The sequence below is a fragment of the Aspergillus caelatus genome, assembly GCF_009193585.1.
Source record: "Aspergillus caelatus strain CBS 763.97 unplaced genomic scaffold BDV27scaffold_95, whole genome shotgun sequence".
Classification (NCBI taxonomy): Eukaryota; Fungi; Ascomycota; class Eurotiomycetes; order Eurotiales; family Aspergillaceae; genus Aspergillus; species Aspergillus caelatus.
In genome coordinates this window covers 67,004-86,491 of record NW_022475358.1, presented here as the reverse complement: position 1 = coordinate 86,491, position 19,488 = coordinate 67,004, and the positions used below count along the sequence as shown (strand labels likewise).

The following is a 19,488-nucleotide window of genomic DNA, read 5'->3' as shown; positions in this document are numbered from 1 at the left end:
TGATGATGATGGCCGCAGTCAGGGACGCGGAGCGCCTGCGCTAATCCCATTTGGATAGTGGGCCGCGAGTTCCTACTCCACAGTTACCTAAGCACTAACATGTATATATCAGGAACAAAACAGGTACAAGTGTCTACTTATTATAAAGATAACCAGTTATTTTACTCTGTCGATCATGCGATAAAATATCGAGCGAATACAACAATCCTGATGGTATGCTGGATCAATTGCCGCTGACGAAACCACAACCTCGCATACCATATCACGATTGTATAAAACATATCAATCCCCAGGAACATGCCAAGAGCTAGCTTCGTGGATTACAGGTGCCAAGAGAGCAAACATAGAGGAATTGAAAGAAGGAGGAAAAGAAGACAGAAATAGAGAATAGACATAACCGAGCGCACGCATAACCAGCTGCGTATAATCGAAGCAAAGGTTTCGAAACCAGCTCATTTTAATTGATTCGTCAATCACCTAGGCTCCTTCCTGTACACCATCCTGTTGCTGCTGAGTGGCTCCCACCATCTTTCGGAGTTCATATTCCTTGGTGAATTCACGTGATAAGATGCCCAGGTCTCGAACTAGTTCGTGGCACGCAGCAATGACGGCTTCTTTGGGGGTGATCTCACCATCGGTCTGTACACGGAGTTCGAACTTTGGAACAAGCGGATGAGGAACCTGAAATTTTGCATGTCAGACACATATATCAACCTTCTAAGACACAAAGACACGGGGGAACCGAGGTCAATGCAGCTAGCAGGTTATGGAAGTTCTACCTTGTATGCAGCAAAAAGCACATGGGAACTCTGGAGAAGGCGGGAGCGAATTAGGTTTCCGAGAGTATGATCTTCCTTATTGAAAGTGAAGATGGCAGAGGACGGAATACCTAAAACCAAACTTGAGTGTCTGCTAGCACATTAGACCTGTAATGGGGAGGCGTACGTGTATCAATCTCCATCTCAACCTTGTTCTCGCCATTCGCAAGGACGAATGATTCATAACTAAATTCAAGCCACGGTTAGCCAATGTTCCCAGCAGGGATTCCAAAATAGACGCAACATCATATGTAATCCGGGAATAGCGGTATAATAAAGTCATATATAGCAGACCTAGGTTGCTGGTCATGTGAAACTTTGACAGTAGTCTGGCAGCCGTTACGTGGAGAACTGCCGTTCGCATTTATCCAACGTGCGTAGGCCATCTCCTTGGAGAGAATATATTCTTTGCTGGAACTCATGGTCTCGGGGAGAACAGGGGGGGTTGTAAGAGGGTAGCAGGCAGGAAACCCCCGAGAAGGAGTGAATGTGAGAAGAACAGCAATGAACACAAGTAGATCAAACACATGCGTTAATGAAGAAGGTGCCCTAGATCTACTACCATGATTGATCCAAAGTCTCAGGGAACGACCAAGAATAATTCATGAATCAAACCCTCTCTTCCTTTTGAAGCAAGCAGGGCATCATTGCTTAAATATATTGGGGGAAAAAAAGAGGTTCATGTAGAAAATGAAAAGCACAGTCGCTAAATCACACTTTATATGGGATTCGCAAGCAACAAAAAAACGATAGCAATAGTAACAATAATGATAAAACTAAGAAGAAGACCAGTCAAAACACTGCTTTCCTTACCGGTCAGGGGCATTCATCTTGAACCAAATAAAGATTGGACAGCCCAGATTAGACGTTGTTTAGTCCAGTAGAGTTGATACTAGTACGGGGTCGAATATTCACGAGTCCTGAGGGATTTTTGTTTATTTCTCGGTATCTTATGCTTCGACCGTTGCTTTGATGGCGTCTGATCGTCTTTTTCCCAGCCGAATAAATATGATATCAGTAACAAATAGTAGAATCTGAGCAAAGCCGATTATGTCTCCGTAGGGAAATAGAGATAAGGTACTGGAGTGCTCTGAAGAAAACTTATGGTTTTATATTAGGGATAGGGCTTGGCAGCACAAAAAAATGGAGGAGTGCAGATGATAATGATACTCTTGCTGCCCTATGTTTGCTCTGTGATACAACAATTGCCTCTCAATCCTTTCACATGGAGGATCCCGTGATCATAAGCACGTGATTATACACTATCCTTGTTGGGTAGTTTGTATTTGCCGCCCGCGCGGTCCCCATTCTCTGTGCTGCTTCTGCTTTTAATCTTCATCTCGACCGTGTAATAGTAGTAAATATCTGTAAGAAAGATACAGGTAGAATAACAACAACAACAACAACAACAACAACAATAATAATAAAGTCGCACTGTTAAGTATGGTCCATAAACTTATAAACTCTAAATCAAACAAACCCTCAACCAGTGTCTGTATATATAGATGTCTATATCTTAAGTAGTCCAACGGCCTTCCTCAACCGGGGCGCGAATAGCAGGCTACTAATGTTCCGCCACAATCGAGGTCACAGTCCAATGACTTGGTTCTGTAAGTACATAAAACAAGTGCATGCTGCAACCTCGAGCTAGGTGAAGATCTGCGTTTAGGCCGATATAGTAAGTGAGACTGAAACTACTGCTGTTGTCAAAGCGCTACTCGTCCAGGGCTCGGATGCAGGTAGTCACTGTCTAACTCGAGCAGCCTCAGCATTTGCACGTGATGCTTTAGAAGAATGCTCACCGAGTCACATTCCCATAATCACAAGCGGGCATGATCGTCGATGACCTAGGAATGGTAGCCTCGTTCTGGGGTCTGTATTTGCTCCTCAGCTTCCTCTAGAGTAAACCTCACGCGTTGCCCCTTAAGGAAGATCTTACGTGCATCCAGTAGTGGTAACACTATTCGGCTCACCATATATGACAGAGTAACGGCTATGGCAGGTTGGCCCGTTCAATCGTTAGACGAGATATCATATACAAGAGATATACGATGATTCGGAAAGAAATATGAGTGATGAGTAAAATGAAGAAGCTGAAGACTCAGGACAGACCCTGGGCGGGGATCCATGAAAAAGCTCGGATTGATCGATCGTAGTGTCATTAAGACGTTATGTGTATAGGATGTCTTATAGAGTACCTACTAAAATTTGGAGGTACAGGCGCTGAAAGATGGAGAGCAGACTTGAGAAAGTATGAGAAATAAGTGATCCGTCAAACGCTAACCAGCTATAACACCCTGCATTTCTCCCAGCATAAGGGGCGACAAAAAGAAAGCAAAAGGAAAGGAAAAAGAAAATTCTTCGGATGCATGTCACCTCCATGCAAAAACATTAGAAACGGGGGGGGGGGGGGGGTAATTAGTAAAGCGCAAGGGTATTCGACGAAAAATACTCGCGACATCACCTGCAGGAATCTATCTACTGGATCTGTCAATGTACCGCATTCAACAGGTCTCCAAAACTCGACGTCTCCTTCTTCATCTTCCAATTGTTGCGCTTTTTCTCACGTTTCTTCATCATTTCGGCCCAGCCTTCATCATCATCATCATCTGGGTCAGCGCCATGACCCGTTGTACCGGTGATCGCTGATTTATCGCCACTCGAGGTTCGATCGATGGTAGGTCTGGTTTGATGTGATCTAGTTGGAGGGACAGAGAGAGTCGACTTCTGATTCTCATCATTCCATGATTTTGACATGAAGGGGAAAGGGGCTGGTCCGGACTCTGGCTGTAACACTGACACAGGTCTATATCGAGGCGCCAGTCCAACATTGCTGCGCTCCGATGGAGCAATGGATGGTGCATAGCCTTGCCCTGCTGGCGTGCTTGGTCGGTCACCTGCCACATTGTATGGCGTGACTGGGCTATTAAGACGAGAAGAAATGTTCGGATCAAGCATACTCAGCGTTCTTTGATCGTTCCGGTAAGCAGCAGGAGTATGGTTGGCTCCTCCAGATGAGGGCATTGAGGATGGTCGCATATTTGCGTTAGCGGCCGCTGTAGGCGGGGAGCCTGCCGGTGGCGCTAATTGCTGAGGTGGAACCTGTCCACCCTGCATTTGGATCATCTGCTGCATCCACTGCATCTGCATTTGCATCATACTTGACATTTGCTGAGACAACTGTATCTGTGCCTGTTCCGTAGCAGATATCCCTGATGGGGGCCCCGCCGAGCCCGGGGGATTCATGCTCATCATCGTATAGGGCCTGGGAATGCCACTAGGAGGGGCAGGTACCGTCGATGGCCCACCTTGATATTCATACATAGCTTGTGTATTGGGGCTGCCTCTCCTCATTGCTCTTGCTCTTTCTTCAGTGGCGATCACCCCTACCAAACCCCCCGGAGGCAATGCAGGTGAGGGACCTGCGGCAGCTGCTGGGCCTCCGTAAACTGAAGAACCACCCCCGAAGGCCAAAGATTCCCTATTAGAAGGGTTGACTAGACTCGCCCCAAAATATGGGTCTCGTGGGAGATTTCTGGCAAAAACGGGGAGACTAGAACGATTGCCAGGTTCTTGATCGGCAATGGAGCTCGAGGATGATATGTAAGGCTGGTGAAATGAGGCTCGGAGATTGGGGATTGAGTTCGAAGGAACAAGGCGGCTAGGAGGCCGATTCCTGTTGGGAAACCCATGTGCTGCCAGGATCCCTAGGGGGATTTCCTCATCTTCGTCACCCTCACTGCTCTTTCCACTGCCTGATCTATGACCTGAATTCAACGGTGTGACTGTTAGGTTCGGCGTACTGTTATTAGCCCGACCAACCTCTGAGCGAAGCGCTGGCGCTGGGGACTCTTGCCCGGTCACCTTCATCATCTGCTGTCGGTATACCGAGAGATGGGCCTCCTGCTTCCGTCGCTGCCTCTCTACTTCGCGGTTCTTCTCTGCCTCGTCCTCTTCGTCAAACTCGCTCTCTGCGGAGTCTTCACTCTTGGACGCATCGCTGTTGGATCTTCTTAGCTCCTGTTGTTGTCTGTAATGTTCGAATTGCGAAGGCGTCATGACTTTGTTTGACGATGCTGTTGGTGCCGGTTGCTTCTCCTCGTACTGCGCAGCCAGTCTTGCATGTGCTGCTATACAAGGGTCGGGGTGGTCCTCGGCTCCACCGAGAGATTTGTGTGTGAGCATTGGATTAGCATCCGAACGGTTTGAACCATCCGCGGTAATTGCACGGCTGTTGCTGAAAAGGGGGGTGTCATGTTCCGCATCGGAATCCTCATGTTCAGAACTCAACAACACCTGTGAGCTTCTTTTATGAGTATATAGAGACTCCATGATTAACTTGGCGTCCTCATCTTGCATGGGCGTCGAGGCTCGCTTGCTGGGGTAAAGAACACTCCTTCTCAGGCTTTTATCGGGCATAACCTGAGGTTGTTCCAGTGAACGATGAGTAGTAGTCCTCGGCACTACACTCGACAAGGGCAAGGATATCCGACGATCCTCTGGAGACACAGGATGAGAATTCAGTGTTTGTTGCAATGCCGGAGTGTGGTCCTGAGGTGAATCGCTCGCCATCAAAAGCCCCTCCCCCGAGTGTCGGCTGTCCCAGGAGTATGGCGAGGGCTCAATTTCCTTCGATCGGTCGGTATTGATAGGAGTGGGACGCGATGACTTTTCCTGCTTGCGAGCCACTAGTTCTGGAGACGGGGGAATCTGCCATTGACGGTTAATAACAACATACCCCATAGTCTTCGTTACGCATCATACCATATCTCCCGACCTTTCTCGAAAAGCCTCCCTTTTCCCAACTTCATCGAACATGTTGTGGAACTCATCTTCTCCTTGACCAAGCTGCAAGTCTGTGTCCAGCAGTTTTGGAGGCGTCGCTGTGCTTGTCGTGCTGGCTGTCATTGCCCGACTTCTGGAGGGACCTGGGGTCGAGGGCTGAGGAGGGGTCGGTGCTGAAGCCTTGGAAAACCTGCCACCAAAAGAAAATGTTCGACCAGCTGCACGCAATGCACCAGTGAGGGGTGGGATCGGTATATCGTACAAGTTTCGGGAGTGGGATGCTGGAGTATCAGATGGATTAGGGCCATCCGTTAAACGATGTGTTGCCGAGTTAAATCTTGCCGACTTTGGACGCTCATGCAAGCCTCCACTACCATGGTTCTCGTCAGCCATCTCTTTTGAAATACTTGTAGGATTGGTTGGAGAGCATACGGGCTTCTCTGGCCTGGGCTATCAACCTCCGCAAATATGTTGTCCGAATCTTCTGCTGTTGGATAGAACCGTTGTCCGTCACTTAGTCGTTTGGCTAAGAGATTGCCCTCGCTATAGGACTTTTTATCAACAGAAGGGCGTTCAAACACTCGGAAAGATTGTGAAGGATTCTCTCCCTCTTCCAAGGCATTTCCAGACGATTTACGCCGGGCAAAGCCTTTGGGAAGTTTGATTGGCATCTGTGCTAAGGCCGAAGGTCGCGACCACTAGCGAAGTCGGAACCACTTTCAGAAATAGAATTAGCGAGCTGCACCAGCTCCGGGATCCTCGACCAAAGATGTATGGTGAAATAATAATAATAATACTAATGAAAAATAATAATCGTAAAAAATTTTGGTGTCAGTAGCGCTATCTGCTTCCCATAAACAGGGCTGCGATTGAGGACTGTCTTCTGTTTGGGCTGATTCTGGGCCTTTGCCAAAACTCTGAGATTCCGATCTTGGTGGGGCTTAGTTGAAAGAACGCCGAAGAATGAAATGACAGTCCCAGACAGCCAAAAGCAATGAGAAGAACAGTTAGTGGCTGTGGTGTCGAGATATTAAGGGGCCTTAGGAGAATGCTAAGAGAATGAGCGGAGTGGTCAGATGGTAAGTTTCTGGCACAACTGTCCATAGGCAATTGACGCTGGCTAAGACAGGACCCTCACATACCAGAAGCGGCGCTCAGGAATGATTATTATTAGTATACAGAAAATAATAATAATAATAATAGTAGTAGTAGTAGTAGTAGTAGTAGTAGTAGTAGTAGTAGAAAAAGTAATAAACAAATAATAAGACAAAATAGAGGGTCGTTGTCCAAAGTGGGCAGCGGAGGACGCAAAAAGGGTGCCAAAAATGGGGACAAAGAGGAAACCGGTTTATAGGTAGAGGGGAGGGTTTAACCAAAAAAAAAAAAAAAAAAAGAGAACGGGGGAGAGAGTGTGAGAGAGCTATTAACAAGAAAGTAAGACTACTGCACGGAGTAAAATAAGTACTATGTACCGAAGAGATGGATAGATGAGCAGGTCCAAACATGAACACACCCTTAGGGGATGTGGAGTGTGGAGCTGAGCGCTAGTCTGGTCGCCAAATATAGTAAAAAGGTGTGACCTCAGCTTCCTCGGAGTGGACAAGAGCACTTATGACTAGTAGGAGAGGTGTCTAAAATATTGCACAAAAAGAAAAACTGGTGGGAAAAGTAATGAACAAGCAAAAGAGAAATATTTCAAGAAGAAAGACAGCGACACCTGCTACCTATAGTAAGAAAAGAAAACAACCTAGGAATCCTAGTACCCGACGGAATACATACTGTGTACTCACTTGTCTAGTCTTTTCCACGGTTAACCCTCCATTCAGGCCGGGCGGTAGGGGCCCGCACCGGCCTCAGGAGAACAAGGAATTATTTAGCGAATCAGAGCCAGTACCACTTTGCATGTTAGAGCCACTTAAACCGAGACTTTCTCTTGGTCAATAAAACTTCCATGTGGACATGGTGGCCCGAGACTAGCGCTTCATAGTGCTTCCATACTCTTATCACTCTGTGCTACCCTTCTATCAATACAAAAACGTACGATCGTTTATTTAATTATGGTCGTCTCTCCCTCGATAGATAGTACTATCTGAATAGCCGATCTTTGTGTGTGTCCAGCTATTTAAGGTTATGCTAACGTCCAACCAGGCTTCATGGATTCACGGCCTGTCTAGATTTGTCACTCAGTCTTGTTCTGTAAGGATCTTGGCCCTTTTTCACTTTAGTTATCTCCAAAGGGGGAAGATTGCTGTTGTATTTCTGCTGCCTCGTAATGATTTTCCTTGAGCGGGCATCACAAATTCCTTGCCAAGGAACTCGAGTGTAAGGTATTAAACAAAGTACGGAACAGAGCAAAAGACAATCCATCCCTATAAACTGCAGCTCCATCTTTAAAACTGTTGAGACCTTCTAATTTGGCTGTATCTGACATAGGCTGTTGGTGTCGAGCAGGAAGAGAAAATAAGAGAGTTAATTTGGAAGCGTAAAAATGACAGACTAGGAGTCTAGCGGTCTTTTCAGGGGCAAGCTGAGCCGCTATGATGGGCGATGTGGCAAAACTTGACATACCTGGGCCAAGCAGAACTTGCCCTTATCTCCGTTAAATAAGCTAGCAGTCTGTAACTAACTATTTAGCTCTCTATGTTTTTTTATTCTTTGATTATTATTATTTCGCCCCCCCTGTCTTCTTAGGCTTCCTCCTTTCCCTTAAAAATTCCCACCTAATTCGGAGAGTCACATTGGTAAACAAGCATGGAACCAAATTCTTCGCTGGTATGAAGTACAAGAATGTTCACACTCTACCCAAGATTTTGAACACTAGGTCTTGTTTGTAACAACTTTACATTTCATTTGGTTATTTAGGTGACTAGAGTAGAGAATCCAAGGGGCAAAGAAAAGGATAAGAAGAGGAAAATAAAGGGCATTATGTGTACGAAGCATTGAAGATAATAATAAACTTTCCATGGTTCACTACACCATACGAAATAACTTTTACTGTACATTGACTGACCCAAGTACTTGCTTATCCTCAATTGAGATCTCCCACCCAACGCTCCGTAGTTATCGTAACACAGTATCTACGAGGTGATCATCATTAATTATACTATTTAAAGAATATTCTGTTTCCATTCCACAACAATGGTACCCTTAACGGACAGAAGAAGTATCAATCCGTAACCAACAATTGCATGGTTTCATACTGTGGAGAAGGGTTTTTCCTTTCTGACCAGAATCACCTATCATTGTTGCAGCCCAAGGCTCCACTTGCTATGCTGCTTTAAGACAAGATGACTACCTACCTATAGCATGATCTATCTCAAAGAGCTATTTAACGGCAGATGCAGTAGTAGACCCCGCCATTCGACGAGTCCCTTACGCCATGCTATGGGCTAGCAATCATGTATTAAAGTTAGGACAACGCGGGTCGCTGTCATTCGTGGCAGATGAGCTCTGCCATAGCAACACCTACTGACCGCTAGGCATTATGCTATATCCTATCGTGCACGAAGCAACTATATTGTTCTCTTCAAATATTGTTTCTGGCCATGGCACTCGAGGAATGTACTGTATTTGTGTGGGGCACATCTAAACAGTACAGAGCAAAATCTTTGAAAGCCTACAACCTACTCTGCCGTTCAATTCGTACTATGAAAGAATCATTGTCAACTAGTCACATTGTAGGCATGAAGCAAGCATACGAAAAGTTAAATAATATAGACACTGGGAACGAAATCAACCAAAGAAACCAGAACGAGTAAGGTTAAACTTGTTCCTAGTTCTTGCGAACGGGCTCTCCAACACCCGGCCGGATAAGCAGGTATTGTAACCAAATAGGACAGAAACTACCTCCTGGTCGTTCCACCACAACTTTGCGGCCCTTTAAAGATACGATTTCCATGCCAAGTCTCATAGGTTAGGACTTGCCTTCGACAGCAATTGTGTCTTGTGCTTTAAGTCCTCCAATCAATGCAACACCCACGGGGATCCGGGCATCTCTCACATTAAAGCATGCAAAAGCGACCAGCTTCTTGATTACTGGGCAGCATTGTAATATTCGGCCTATGAGGTAATCGTCCATGACGGTATGGAAGGAGACATCCAATTCCTTCAAGTTGGGATAAACTTTGCTATCTGAGAATATTTCCTCGAAGGCAGCACGCGATACGTGGCGACAGGACGATACATTCAGTTTCCGTATCGCTGAGCCTGAGTGATTCATGAGGGCAACGAGGCCGTCAGAGGCAAGGCCAATTGCATCCCTACGGCCGTCCGGATTTGAGTTATCCACATCTCGTGTAGAGGAGAAATCAATATATTCCAGAGGAGGGTTTGGCCACTCAGAGAACAGTTTCGCGAAACCTTCGTCGGTGCACACAACATTGCCTGACAAACGAAGTTTTGCAAGGGATCGGCATTTATCATGGATGGTCTCCAGAAGGTAATTGTCCACATTGGGAAAGCCTTCTAGAGATAGTGTACGTAACCTTGAGCCGACCGCAGAGACTACTTCTATAAGGCTGTCGCTTGGTGTCTCTCGAACGAGGTCTAGAGACAAATGCTCTAATGATGTCAAGGACGAGAGAGCTTGCAAGGAGGTATGGCCAACCTTCCAGCATTGCTTCAATTTCAGACGACGAAGTTCTGTGCAGTTTCTACACATCACTTCAACGGTCTCATCGTCAAGGGAAAAATCAAGGTTGGAGAGCTTTAGGGCCTCTAACTGGGGACCCAGTTTTTCGAACAGGCGTCGCCAATACGAGTCTGAAACCAGGTTAGCAGCATCCAACTGCAAATATTTCAACCTCAGATCGCGCCCCAGTAAATATTCGACAACTGTATTTTTCATTTGACCAGCAAAGCGAAGGTTGACATTCGTAAGAGTAGGCATGAAGGCAAATATCTTCTGGAAATCGTCCGTCTCGAGTTCTAGGATGCGATCAGGTAACGGCCAAAGGTAGATCTATAAATATACATACTAGCGGAGTCATAAATGTTAATTGAGTCCAAATCAGGTCGCAGAAACAGATTGAGGGTCCTCGATGTCAAGGCACGTCTCTTGGATAGAATCTGGCTTAGGCGATGAAGTAGTGGAGAAGGTAGGTCACCAAATTCTTCGATATCATTGATATTATCAGCAATTTTCTAGATAAGATACGTCAGCATTCAGACAACGGCTCTGGTTTGCAATGGTTTTATAAAAATAGAGAGAGTGTGTGTACGCATACCTTTGTACACATTTCGGCCAAGCTCAAAGCACCTTGTTGGGCTATACCATCAAGTAAATTGCTCTGATTCTGACGGCGTCCAGTCCTTGGTCCACGTCTCTTAGCCTTAGGTTTCTTTCCATCATCTTCTAGAATCCTGGAGCACTTCGCACAAAGGAGCCCCCCATTGGGGCCTGTTTTGCTATATGGAGTAACCGTGAAGCGTTTACTGCAGATTTCACAATTCTCTAATTGACCTGGCATGCGTCGAGATCTCTGGGACATGATCTCTCTTGCAATGAGGTTATCGTCATCATCTGGCTCCCCTATTCGCCGAGCTTTGTGACGTGCGAACTCTTTGCTCTGTTTGATTTTTGCTAAACTGGCGGCATCTTTTCGCTTACGCTTCTTTCTCTGCTCCGGGGATTCATCGACGCTCTCTTCAGCTTCGTCGCTCTCTGCGGGGCCTGATGGCTCTTCGCTGGCAGCTTGACGTTCAGTTTCCTCTAAACGTCTTCGGTAATCTTCACGAATTTGAGCAGCGGATATATTGTTAGACTAAACCAAAACCTTTGGTCAGCGGTAACACCAAAGATAGAATGATAATTGGTGGCATAGTAGCCACTCACAGCCAAGAAGTCAGTAAGGGCAGAGTGTCTATAATCGTTCTATCAGCTTTACAACACAAATAGGACGCATTCTGTAGGATATTACATACGGGCCTCTTATTTGATTTCTAGTTTGTCTTCTGTTCGCCCTTTGACTAGTTAGTGAATACATTCGTCATCATTGAGGAAATTTTCACCTACATTCTGTGGAAAGCTCTCAAAAGAGTTGGTGTTGAAGATAAGAGTTTCAAGGGGGTCCGGAAAGGGCCAAAAGAGGTAATATGAAGTCACAGGACCCGTGGTGATTTCGCGTTCCACCTTACGCGAAGGCGCTTATCGTGTTCAGGAAGGATGACTTGAAAAGGCACCGTCCACAATACATGAAATAGATATGTACTATTTATGCTTTCAGCAGAGAAGACCGACACTATGACTCAGTGGTGAAAAAAAAAATTTTTCTGCCGATACACATTTATCCATCCATATTCCTGTTCCCCTTGCCGATACCCGCAGCTGGAGCCTAGGCTCAGGTACCATATGCAACAACCAGATTTGCCACTTGCAGGCTTTTGCCTCAGAAACGATAGCACTCGTCATATCAAGTACAAACTTGCTTTACTATTTCCTTTTCTTTATCCTCTCAATTTACAGACAGGATAAAGGGGATTTATCCAGAGGTCAATATGGGGAAGAGAACAACTAAGGTCGGACCTCAGGCGGTCTCAACCGCAGGTGAGTGCACTGATTCTAAGGACTCTCATATATTCCCACTATCATCAGTCTTTAAGCATGAAGGAAGACAAAAGACAAAGAAACGAACTGAGAGTGGAATCAATTGCTAATCTGATCAAAAACTCTTCCAGATACCTCTGCACTGCCCCGGCGCACCTCTTCAAGGTTGGCACGTTCCTCTGTCTCTGATGCCAGGAAAAGCGACACTACTGCGGATAAAGAACGTGGGTTGCATAATCCGAGTACTCTCAGACCGCTTCACGGCAGCAGGTTAGCAGCTGTCGAAGTCGCTATCCCCTTGAAAAAACAGTCGCCTACCCGGTCTACTTCATCCTCTGACTTGATTGAGGATATATCTGGGGATGATATGAATGTGTACAGTACCCCAGCAAGTAGCGTGGCAGTTACTCCCGCCGAGTTGGACATGACCAAAGCAAGAAAAAGAGTTAGTGCTTCCGCTCGCGCTCGGGAACTGCGTTCGAGTATAATGTCCCTCGACACGCGAAAGGGGTCCAAAAGAGATTTTACGACTATAACTACAGACGACCCTACTGCTGAAAGCTCAGATGCAGCCTTTGCTCAGGCTCTTCAGCTTCAAGAATATCAAGGGTCTGTTCAAAAACGACGCAAGGCTCGAAATGGCGTTAGTTTTGCAGTGGAGGACTCTACTGACAACGATGATGTTTTGACGGGATTAAGTTACAACGAAGGGAATGACACAGGAGTAGAAATCAGCAAGCGGTGTCCTGCACGCAAGATGAGGAACTCTGTTCGGGGTATGGTATCCGATAGCGAAAGTAGCACCAACATGGAGGATGAGTCTTGGGATGAACAAGAATATCTCTCCGAAAGTGACTCTATGTCAAATGTGGATGTTGATCCTGTCAATCAGAGGATCGGCTTTTCGGCTAGTTCAAGAGCTGGCGTTCGAACGCGGGCACGGGCTTCGGTAGTTTCCTTGCCCACTGGACCGGTAGCTAGCCGGCTAGGGATGTCCCATCGTGTGAGTTATATATATACGATCTCATAGAATGCGCTCTAAACGCCACTTCTAGGCATTGAGAGAGCGGAAAAAACTCGAGATGCAACATCCATATATCATGAAAATGTGGGATGAACTACGAAACAGTCCTCCTATTATCCCAGTCGCAGCAGAACAACCCCCTGGCATATCGAGAAATCTCAAGTCATTCCAGCTGGAAGGTCTGAATTGGATGATGCGGCAAGAGGCGTCCCAGTATAAGGGCGGTTTACTAGGGGATGAGATGGGCATGGGAAAGACGATCCAGGCGGTTTCCCTTCTCATGTCTGATTATCCTGTCGGGCAGCCATCCCTTGTCGTCGTCCCCCCCGTTGCTCTGATGCAGTGGCAATCCGAGATCAAGGTTTGTCTTGTCTTAATATATGTGAGCGTAAGAAGTGGTCTCACCTTTCTCTAGGAGTACACAAACGGCCAATTGAAGGTTCTCGTATATCACAATTCGAATCCCAAAGTCAAGTCGCTCTCAGAGAATGATCTTCTAACATATGACGTGATTATGATCTCCTGTGTGTTTCAGCCCATAACCACAATGTTGTCTCATCTCTAACGTCCGGGCTAGATTCTGGTCTTGAGTCAATACACCGAAAAGAATGGAAAGGGTGGAATCGCAGCGATGGGATTGTGAAGGAAGATAGTAAGTATCGACGTCCTTGATGCAACCTGTGGGCTCACTAACATATAACAGGTATTATCCACTCCATACACTATCATCGTCTTATTCTAGATGAAGCCCATAGTATCAAGGTAAGCTCAATTCCTTTATCGAGATTAATGTAACGGACTGACATTTCCAGCAACGAACTACAAGTGTCGCTCGTGCGTGTTTCGCACTTAAAGCCACATACAAATGGTGCCTTTCTGGTACCCCTGTTCAAAACCGAATCGGGGAGTTTTTTTCTCTCCTGCGCTTCTTAGAAATTCGTCCCTTTGCTTGCTATTTTTGCAAACAGTGCAAGTGCCAGGAACTCCATTGGTCGCAAGATGCGGGGAAACGCTGTACCCATTGTAAACACAGGTATAATCATACGAGTTTCATCTGTACGTTCTTGTTAACGCTAACGGTCATTGCAGTGGATTTAGTCATGTCTCAATCTTTAATCAGGAGATCCTAAACCCTAGTAAGTGTTTCACAGCAACGTGCAATTCCGCTCTAACTGGGTATAGTCACCGAGAGAAATAATCCGGAAGCTCGAAAGGAAGCACTGTCTAAGCTACGTTTAATTACTGACAGAATAATGCTAAGACGCCTTAAGCGAGATCACACAGCTTCGATGGAGCTTCCACCGAAGCGGTTAGTATACTCCGGCACAATCATACTGAATCCATGCGCTGACACGTTACAGTGTTGTTCTACACAACGAATTCTTTGGGGAGATTGAACGCGACTTTTCCAGAAGCGTCATGACTAACTCAACGCGGCAGTTTGATACATACGTGAGCCGTGGTGTAATGTTGAATAACTATGCCAACATATTTGGACTTATTATGCAGATGCGGCAAGTTGCAAACCACCCAGACCTGATGTTGAAAAAGCACGCCGAGAGTGGCCAGAACATCCTTGTCTGCAGCATTTGCGATGAACCGGCGGAGGAGGCAATTCGGTCTCGCTGCCGCCATGAATTCTGTCGCCGATGTGCCAAGGACTATGTGCAATCGTTTGATGCGGGCTCAGTTGTCGATTGCCCTAGGTGTCATATCCCACTCTCAGTTGATTTCGAGCAGCCAGATATAGAGCAGGAAGAGGAGCATATCAAGAAAAACTCCATAATAAATCGAATTCGAATGGAAAATTGGACATCGTCAACGAAGATCGAGATGCTCGTCTATGAGCTTTACAAACTGAGAAGCAAGAAGCAAACGCACAAATCCATCGTCTTCTCCCAGTTCACTTCAATGCTACAGCTTGTTGAATGGCGCCTACGACGGGCTGGATTTAACACCGTCATGCTTGATGGAACTATGACACCTGCACAACGGCAGAAGTCAATTGACTTTTTCATGAACAACGTAGATGTCGAGGTATTTCTCGTGTCACTCAAAGCAGGGGGCGTGGCCTTGAACCTTACCGAGGCATCAAGAGTTTTCATTGTTGACCCGTAGGTTTCCCCTAGAGCAGCCATTCGATGCGTTTTTGTATGTCTCACTTACAAATGTCTGTTAGATGGTGGAACCCAGCTGCTGAGTGGCAAAGTGCGGACCGATGCCACCGGATTGGTCAACGTCGGCCATGTGTTATTACGCGGCTATGCATTGAGGATTCAGTTGAATCTCGAATTGTTTTACTACAGGAAAAGAAAGCCAACTTGATCAATGGAACCATTAACAAAGATCAAGGAGAGGCTTTGGAGAAGCTCACTCCAGAGGATATGCAATTCTTATTTCGGGGCTCTTAATTATACGTGGCAATGCCTATCTATTTGTGTGCTTCATGGAACAAGTCGAACATGGGCCGGTCAAAAGACTTCCAACAGAGTGCTCCAAGAGCTCAACATCACTTTGAGAAGCTTTGAACTTTCTAGGCCGTTTAGAATATTTACAAGTAGATCATTGTGGCCGTTACTCTCACATTCAATGGCTATTTCTTCCCTTCTCTTTTCTTCCCTTTGTCTTTCTTTTTTTTTCCATTTTATTTTATTTTATTTATCTTTACTTTTAAGGTAGGAGAGGCAATAGGGCATGAATCCATGACATTAGAAGTGTCCTGACAGAAGACCCGATTATGACACCTCATATGCTAGATCGGTATGCAGATAATGCTTGATCCTTCAGCCCTATCGATGATGTCACGGCTCCTTTACTCTCGAGTTTTGGTTGAAACCCCATACTCAATAAAGAAGGAGATAAACATTCCTGGAATGGAGTAGATGATGGTAGTTACACTTGCATCCATCTCCTTATATGATCCTTCCCCGAGTGAGCAAATTCAAATCCAGAAGCAGATTCTGGCTCCTTAACCCATCCTTGGCGGCCCCCCGAAAAATGAGATCAGCAAAAAAAAGCTTAGCGATTCTTGGACCCTGAACCGAAGAGCCATGGGAATTGGGGGACTGTCTGAAGCAATGATAAGTCATATGATTCCCTTGACGATATTGATTGTCTAGGTGTCAATGGACAATAGTGCGCCCGTGTGGACCCTCTTCTTTTAATGCGCTTGCTAAGCTAAATACTGGCTTTTCAAATCTTTGTATCTGCGCAGTGACGCAGTCCCGCAGTTCCCGCAGATTCCTCCGAACCTTTGTCGGGTAGGCAGCAACAATACCTAATCTAAACCACGACTATCCTGTCCGCCTGGCTTTAAAAAGGTAGGGGGTTAAGGAAAAAACCCGAAAATGCAAGTCACACTACCGCAAGCGCGGCCACGACATTTGACCGATGAATACGCACCCAGGTTTGCTGACAACACGAAGCAATTTCAGAACCAAGCGGCGGCTATGAAGGGTACACTAACCGGTGGCTCTACGAAACAAAAACCCGCCGGTGGATTCGATAGCACTCCGTTTCCCCATGCACCACCAGGCTACACCCTTAAATTCACCTTTCATCGAGGCATCAACCTTCCCTGTGGTGATTTCGGAAGCTTCTCCTCTGATCCATACACGGTAGCCCAGCTAAATGTCGATATTCCCAAACGACATAAGCAGGATAACAATCTGACGTTCCGAACACCAACAATACGCAAAAATCGAGATCCCGTGTGGGAGAGTGAATGGATCGTTGCGAATGTGCCCGCATCAGGGTTCCAGCTCAAATGCACTGTTTATGATGAGGATGCGGCAGATCACGATGACAAGCTAGGGAATGCATATGTTGAAGTGGACTCTATTTCGGGCCACTGGAATGGTATCAAGGAGCAGTCATTCAAGGTCAAGAAGCGCACGGGCAGCAAGCGGGTCTACTTATTCGGAAACATTGCCGCTCTCGCTTCTGGGCGTCTGGACGTCGGATCACATCTCGTCATCAGTGTAAAGTGTTTAGGAAAGACCCCAAGTGAGGAAGGGGGCCAGGTCTATACTGTAGGACCAAATTACTGGTTTAAGCATTTTTCTCCACTTATTGGACGATTGGCCGGCACCAAAGACGAAGTTCAAAGTCAGAATGGTAAAAAGACAATCACTCGTTACAAGTACGTTCCTCTCTCCCCTAGCGAACTAAAGAACAATGGCTCATTACAGAACATTGGTACAGTTTTCAAGCCATTCAAATACAGCTCAAGGGTCCTGTGCCGGCAGAGCTTTACCATCGCTACGTAGAGTTCAAACCGTTCGTAGCGGGAATGTTTACGTCGCAGAGTCTTCGAGGTCGTATCCTCAACCGAGCTCTACATCACCAGCATCAGCGAATTTATAATTTTGACAGATCAACCCTCCATGGCCAATCCGAGTCGCCGTGCACTGAACTTACCCAAAAGTTTCTTGAATTTACCCACTATGCTCAGGGTGGGAGAATATTCACATATGTTCTCACTCTCGATGGGCAGTTTCGTTTTACTGAAACGGGAAAAGAATTTGGAATTGATTTGCTAAGCAAACATACGATGCACAGCAATGTTTCAATATATATCGCTTACTCTGGAGAGTTTTTTCTCCGTCGACGAAAACATCACCGACGGCACATCTCGCAAATGTCTCAGCCCTCGGATACCGAAATCCCCGTGGAAGAACCTCTACAGGATCAAGAGATATCAACTAACCCTGCAGACTATGAGCTTTTCATTGATAATGATAGCGGTACCTATCGCCCGAATGGTCAGAAGCTTCCTCTCTTGAAGAAATTCATTTCAGAAAGCTTTATCGGTCTCCATATCACCACATTGGACTGTACAGAAGATGCTGAAAGAATGGGAGACTTGAAAGATGAGCAGAGAGAATTCAAGAACAAGGAAGGTGGTCAGATGACCTTCCTCCAACAGAGCAGCGCGTCATCACTTTCCATATCGAGCTCAGACGAGGAAGAACTTGATGAACGCAGTGGTATCGCATCAAAGAAGCGAGGCGAGTTTGCCCAGAAGGTGCACGACATGCGTGATGTGAAAGGACAGGTCATGAAGTGGGCACAGGCGGGGCACAAAAGTACAGGTGTTTCCGCACACGGCGAGGAGATGAAGCCGACTTCTGCTTCAGGGAATCGACCCTCAAAAATCACGCAAGAAGGTACTGCTCCTGATAAACAACCGGACAATAGCTCTACCAAGCTGTGAACCAAACTTTTCCTTGTCTCCTAATACTGGGCTTGGAAGGACGTGACTCCCTCAATATTTTGACTCCATTGCCCATTCGATACCTTGATGAGCTCCGATTCGTTTCCTAATTTAGTATACCATTCCTGGCGACCGTTTTTTCCCTTCTTTACTTCCCGTTTAAGTAAAGATATATATGCTCTTTCCGACATACAACGCCAACAAAGGGTGCGTATACGGTATACCAAAATGGGCTCTCAAGAAAGAGATAAAGGAAACAATCCTTGCCGCCTTAATGCCTACTGAAAGGATGTAACTATATCTTTAAGACTCATTTTTCCTTGAGCTGCTGATAATTTCTAATGTATATCAATGTTAATATCATTATCATACTTCTAATGGTTTTCCTCCCTTTGCCATAATCTAGGGCACTGCAGCTGAGTAAAAACAAGCGCAGATTGGGAGCTAAACGGAAATACAGATGAGACAACGTGGCTATAGAAATAAAGATGCGTTGGGCTCAAAGTTACATCCTCGTTATCCTATAGGTGTATGAATTCTATTGAAAAGAAGAGCAGAGTCTCAGGCTCTGCTTTTGTATTGGCGAAAATTGTGATAACCTGACCTCTGGAGCCTACATAAATGGAATCGCGGCATACTACTATAAGTTTTACCTACAGAAGTTCCTTCCAGTTATAGTATGATACCATATGACCAGCCCCAATGGCACTGGTAACTCAATTCCCAGGTCACCATGTTCTAGGTGGCCGCATGGAATGTTGTGAACCTAGAGGGTGAGCATGCAAAGGATTTAGGCTACGAGAGAGACTCAGATAGATTTGGATCACGTTGTGAAGGGGCTATAGAAAACTCAAGGGGGACTTGAGAGAGAGAGAGAGAGATGGAAAGCAACTTTTGTTATATACTAAAGGTCAGTTATATGTACATACCAAATGTGGAGAATTATTAATTTTAAATACTTGCATTGCATTCCACATAGGTACCGCACCATATCTCGATTTATATCATGGCTAGGTGAAAACCGGAACCAGAGACTTGAAAGTAGTAGGTGAGAGTAACAATTAAATTTCTGGAAGCTATTTTAACCTTATTGTTTCGTGTT

General features: G+C 45.8%; 7 protein-coding genes across 7 annotated transcripts; 2 read left to right on the top strand and 5 right to left on the bottom strand.

Moving 5' to 3' along the window:
- Nucleotides 1-156: 156 nt before the first annotated feature.
- Nucleotides 157-1,998, bottom strand: BDV27DRAFT_128862 (DNA-directed RNA polymerase II core subunit RPB11). Its single transcript, XM_032067066.1, has 4 exons — nt 1,632-1,998; nt 946-1,004; nt 780-889; nt 157-681 (listed from the first exon to the last, which is right to left on the bottom strand). The coding sequence occupies exons 1-4, from the start codon at nt 1,646-1,648 to the stop codon at nt 478-480; spliced, it is 390 nt and encodes a 129-aa protein (XP_031927274.1). The 5' UTR covers nt 1,649-1,998; the 3' UTR covers nt 157-477.
- Nucleotides 1,999-2,354: 356 nt separating this feature from the next.
- BDV27DRAFT_128861 (uncharacterized protein) lies at nt 2,355-3,232 on the bottom strand. Its single transcript, XM_032067065.1, has 2 exons — nt 2,758-3,232; nt 2,355-2,692 (listed from the first exon to the last, which is right to left on the bottom strand). Exon 1 carries the CDS (start codon nt 3,198-3,200, stop codon nt 3,006-3,008), a length of 195 nt encoding a protein of 64 aa, XP_031927273.1. The 5' UTR covers nt 3,201-3,232; the 3' UTR covers nt 2,355-2,692; nt 2,758-3,005.
- On the bottom strand, nt 3,218-6,891 carry BDV27DRAFT_128860 (uncharacterized protein). The gene is made up of 3 exons (XM_032067064.1): nt 6,036-6,891; nt 5,583-5,973; nt 3,218-5,528 (listed from the first exon to the last, which is right to left on the bottom strand). Exons 1-3 carry the CDS (start codon nt 6,272-6,274, stop codon nt 3,309-3,311), a joined length of 2,850 nt encoding a protein of 949 aa, XP_031927272.1. The 5' UTR covers nt 6,275-6,891; the 3' UTR covers nt 3,218-3,308.
- Nucleotides 6,892-7,581: 690 nt separating this feature from the next.
- Nucleotides 7,582-8,131, bottom strand: BDV27DRAFT_128859 (uncharacterized protein). Its single transcript, XM_032067063.1, has one exon. The coding sequence runs from the start codon at nt 7,989-7,991 to the stop codon at nt 7,755-7,757; it is 237 nt and encodes a 78-aa protein (XP_031927271.1). The 5' UTR covers nt 7,992-8,131; the 3' UTR covers nt 7,582-7,754.
- A 1,307-nt stretch (nt 8,132-9,438) lies between these two features.
- rad7 (DNA repair protein Rad7, protein) lies at nt 9,439-11,720 on the bottom strand. Its single transcript, XM_032064695.1, has 6 exons — nt 11,617-11,720; nt 11,526-11,564; nt 11,437-11,464; nt 10,829-11,365; nt 10,580-10,745; nt 9,439-10,529 (listed from the first exon to the last, which is right to left on the bottom strand). Coding segments are annotated over exons 1-6 (1,785 nt in total). The 5' UTR covers nt 11,619-11,720; the 3' UTR covers nt 9,439-9,516.
- A 378-nt stretch (nt 11,721-12,098) lies between these two features.
- Nucleotides 12,099-15,582, top strand: BDV27DRAFT_158085 (DNA repair protein RAD16; the record flags this gene model as incomplete). Its single annotated transcript, XM_032072622.1, has 11 exons — nt 12,099-12,147; nt 12,279-13,150; nt 13,203-13,532; nt 13,587-13,695; nt 13,749-13,823; nt 13,875-13,933; nt 13,984-14,204; nt 14,261-14,307; nt 14,354-14,480; nt 14,533-15,285; nt 15,351-15,582. The coding sequence occupies 11 exons, from the start codon at nt 12,099-12,101 to the stop codon at nt 15,580-15,582; spliced, it is 2,874 nt and encodes a 957-aa protein (XP_031927269.1).
- A 1,038-nt stretch (nt 15,583-16,620) lies between these two features.
- BDV27DRAFT_145501 (C2 domain protein) lies at nt 16,621-18,386 on the top strand (the record flags this gene model as incomplete). The annotated part of the gene is made up of 2 exons (XM_032070419.1): nt 16,621-17,312; nt 17,375-18,386. The coding sequence occupies 2 exons, from the start codon at nt 16,621-16,623 to the stop codon at nt 18,384-18,386; spliced, it is 1,704 nt and encodes a 567-aa protein (XP_031927268.1).
- Nucleotides 18,387-19,488: the final 1,102 nt, after the last annotated feature.